General features: G+C 42.2%; 1 protein-coding gene across 1 annotated transcript; it reads left to right on the top strand.

The window, feature by feature from the left end:
- The first annotated feature begins 305 nt into the window (after positions 1-305).
- Positions 306-2,221, top strand: LOC149537567 (uncharacterized). Its single transcript, XM_089798973.1, has one exon. The coding sequence runs from the start codon at positions 763-765 to the stop codon at positions 1,732-1,734; it is 972 nt and encodes a 323-aa protein (XP_089655099.1). The 5' UTR covers positions 306-762; the 3' UTR covers positions 1,735-2,221.
- The last annotated feature ends 1,965 nt before the right edge of the window (positions 2,222-4,186 follow it).

Here is a 4,186-nt window from a genome sequence, read left to right on the forward strand (position 1 = left end):
GAAGGAAAAAATAAACAAACATTTTTTTAATTCTTAATTTCCACGTCTGCTGGAAAAGAGGCACGCGATTGGTCAAAATCTGCGGCAGGGCACACGTGGCGTGCGCTGCCGTCCGGCAGAAGGAATAAGTGGTTTTGTGCGTTACCACCACCGCCCACAAATATCTGGCGAAGAAGTCGGCAACGGGGAATCCGCGGCCCGTACACGCGGGCAAATCAGAAGTCGCCAGCAGCGTCCTGCGGACTCGGCCTCCGACATGGTGCGCACGTCAAGTCGCCTGCGCCGGACGAGTGGCGGGTCATCGGACGGTCCACGTTTCCCCGATTCCGTTTTCGGGCATTTTCATTGTAGTCTCGTATTGCGTGCGGAGATTGGGGGGTTGAATTGAAGGTATGCGCATTGTAAGAGAAAGAGAGAGAGAGAGATAAGGTTTTTGTGAGAGCATAGGCGCAGATTTCGTGGCATTTGACAGAAGCCATGGCGGGGGCGTTTGGCGGCAACTGACGGGCATCATTTCCGTCGAATCCACAGAGAGCCATCAGCATCACTTCGTCTCACGTGCTATCCGCTCTTCTTAATACATGCTTGGATTCCACGCGGTCTGGAGAATATCATGTAGAACACACAAATCACTCAATCCTCTTTTATCTGCAATGTGCGCCGCAGTTCAATTCTCCGTCACTGAATTTCTTCCTCCGCCTATGAGATAGCCGTCTCTTTTCATTTTTAGGTCTTCGGATTTGGTTTTCTGTCAGCGGCAATATGCAGGATACGAGCGGTTCGCAGAGCGATGAATTGGCGATGGTGGCGGTGGTTGATTCGTCTTCCCGTCTGTTGACGGACAGGCGAGGGAAGCTGCAGCCGCCGACGCAGGCACTGAAATGCCCGCGGTGCGAGTCGATGAACACCAAGTTCTGTTACTACAACAACTACAATCTCTCTCAGCCCCGCCATTTCTGCAAGAACTGCCGCCGTTACTGGACAAAGGGCGGATCTCTCAGAAATGTTCCCGTCGGCGGCGGATGCCGGAAAAACAAGCGCTCCTCCTCCTCCAAGCACAAATCCGGTGGGGATCAGCGGAGTCACGGCAATTTGGCGGAGAAGACAGCGGCGGGTAGCAGCTCTGATAAATTTGGAGGCGCTAGCGGCGGCGGCGGCGGGAGTTCATCGAGTTCTTCTCTGGTTAACAACATGGAGGGGTCTGAGAGAAGTGAATGCAACAATGCTAACAACTCAGTGAGCAGCGCGGTTAGCGGCGGTGTTAATTTTCAGACCGATCTTCACCAAACGGCGCTGCTAAATTCTGGCTACGAAACCCCGCTAAACCCGAACCCCGCCGCTATATTTAGCGGCGGCGTGAATTGGAGCAGAATTGGCGGCCCGCTTGACATGCAATGGAAGCAGCAGCAGTCGTTGACGTCGTTGCTAACGGACGGGAGAGCGTCATTTGACGGATCCGCCATTGCAGAGCCGCCGCCTCTGTTAGAAGACATAACCAGCATAGGGGAAGCCGCCATTTCGAGGTTCCTCAAGGCGGCTCCTTCGTCATGGCCGAGTTTACTGCAGGACCAGCAGAATGGCGGCGGCAACAATCAAATTAGCCATGGTTTTGACTGGCAGACTAATGGAGGTAACGGAATTAATAACAGCGAGGCTTCTTTTCTCGGCGATTTGGGGCCTTGGAGCGCCGGAAACTGGCCCGATCTCAGCAACTTCGGCCCCGGCGGCGTTTGATTTTTTCTCAGGTTTTGCCATTGCCTATCGTAGATTATATAGACTTGGTTTGAGTGAAGAAAAACAAAAAGGTCTAGTTTTTGTCTGATATTATTCTTTGCGGTCACCAACAATTACAGAGTGTATGAATGAATGAATGAAAAGAAACTCACTAGTCGCTAGATAGTAGTTTGTGTGCAAGTGTTATAGATTATGATGATGATGTATTTAGTAAGATCCTGATCTTCATCCGCTGCGCTCCATTCTTTTGTTAACTTCCAAAGTCTATGCTAAAAAGAAGAACAGAAACAGGCCTTTGTATGTAAACAGAGATAAATTTTTGTCTGTCTTTTGAGTGTAGAGAGGCCTGACTGATGCTGTACAGTTTACTTGTATGAATTCATGGTGCCCATTTAAGAGGCACGGTACCCCTGTGTGGCCTGTCGAGAAAAATAAGAGTTTCCAAACTGAAAAAACTATAAAAATTAAAAAGAGTTTTTCTTGTTCTTCTTCTTCTTGTCAATGTAATCTTCTGAAACAAAACAATGCTTCAGCTTAAGTTGAAGAGAATTGGGTTTACTTTGTGTGCAAAATTCAAAGTCTGAAATTTTGACAACTGTTTACTGCAACAAAACAATGCTTCTGCCAGGTTGAAGAGAATTGGGTTTATTTATGTGAAAAAATCAAATTCTGAGAACTATTTCCTGAAACAAAACAATGCGTTCGCCATGTTGAAAAGAATTGGGTTTTATTCGTGTAGAATACTTAAATTTTGAAGTTTTGAAAACTATTCACTCTCTACTATCTGATTGATGAATCTGCCGGTTTTTGTCTCTGATTAGTTCAATGCATCTTTCGATCCGTGCAATTTACGGCCGTGAGAGAGGAAATGGGGGGATATGTGGTCCTTGTTTTTCCTTGTTTGTAGGTGAGGTGGTAGGCTAGGCATCATTATATGAGCATGGGAATGGCTGGGAAGGAGGAATCTATTACAATTGCAATACATGCTTGTACTGTACTGTCACATTACAGAGCCCGTTGCGCGTTAAACATTGGACATTGGGAGGTTGGTGTGGACATTATGAAGCGTAGTTAGTCTATAGTTATAATGCCCATTCTGATCAAGCTTAACAAACTCTTGTTTTTTAAGCCTTCTCCATTAAAAAATTAACTGTAATGGAGGCACATATAATGATAATAATAAAATATCCGGAGAGCGCAGGAGTATGACTAGTGAAGATAATGGAACAGTCCATTAGTGACAGGTATTGAAGATATTTGACATAAAAGAGGGGCCCAATGTTAGCGGGGCGGTGGTACGAAGAATGGCAGTGCATGTAATATCAACACGTGCCAAGATTAGTGACTGTTTAGTGATAGTGGCCGACCATGATATCTGGAGGTGGGATCATAATCATGTCTTGCCATTTTTCTCATCTAATCTCTCGTTATCTACAATTCTATGTGAATAATAATAATATTTGGGCGTCACCATGTTCAACGGGTGGACTGTGCCTTTCATGATGACGAATATGCCTTGATGTTTTTCTACTCACCAACTAGCATTTGGCCCAACTCATTATTATTATTTCCATCATACATTGGATGGACACCACCCAAAAAAACATCACGCAATTGAAAAAATATAATGATCAAGTATCCTAAGTTGCTGACTATGTGATTCGTCCACTAAAACCCATTCCATCAACAAGTTTTGCTTGGTGGGTGTTGGATATTTTATGTAAACGTCTACTTGGTTATGGGATGCTATTGTAGTGCCCATCATTCTCATACTTGTATTATTCTTCCCTTGGTAAAAAATCTAAAAACATGTGTTAGCTTGGATGTACCTCGAGACTTATGTTCCACCATTTAACTTTATTTGATGGAAACTTATATTCTCAATCTCGTCACACCATGGAATAGAAGTTTCCATGAGATAATATATATGGCTTCAAAGTTTCCAGCGAATAAAGAACCGTATTACTACTAATTTTCTTGATATGGTACTAATTTTAAAGAGTGTGTTCTAAACATCGAACAACAAAATATGTTGTGTAAGCTAGAAAGCTTTACATCTTAAGCATTATATTTATTATATTTTTATATTTATGATTACGTTTTTAATCCTTTTAAGTTTCCAAGTGTAGGAAGAGGAATTGTCTTTGATATTTGATTTTTAGGAATAACTCTAATAATGTCTGTCAAATGATTATCAAGCATTATATTTATTATATAAAATATTAAGCATTATATTTATTATATTTTTATATTTATGATTATGTTTTTAATCCTTGTAAGTTTCCAAGTGTTGGAAGAAGGTTGATATTTGATTTTAGGAATAACTATAATAATGTCTAACAAATGATTATTGATAATATTTAAAGTAGGAAGTGTTTTGAAACATCATCAAATAAAATGTTAAAAGTCATTGAGGATTTTTAATATTATATTTGTAATTATTTTAATTCAA

Source organism: Cupressus sempervirens, chromosome 9 (assembly GCF_028749045.1).
Source record: "Cupressus sempervirens isolate cs-2001-9-10 chromosome 9, ASM2874904v1, whole genome shotgun sequence".
Classification (NCBI taxonomy): Eukaryota; Viridiplantae; Streptophyta; class Pinopsida; order Cupressales; family Cupressaceae; genus Cupressus; species Cupressus sempervirens.

Coding starts and splice junctions, on each gene's coding strand:
- LOC149537567 (XM_089798973.1), top strand. CDS start 763: ATGCAGGATACGAGCGGTTCGCAGAGCGATGAATTGGCGATGGTGGCG.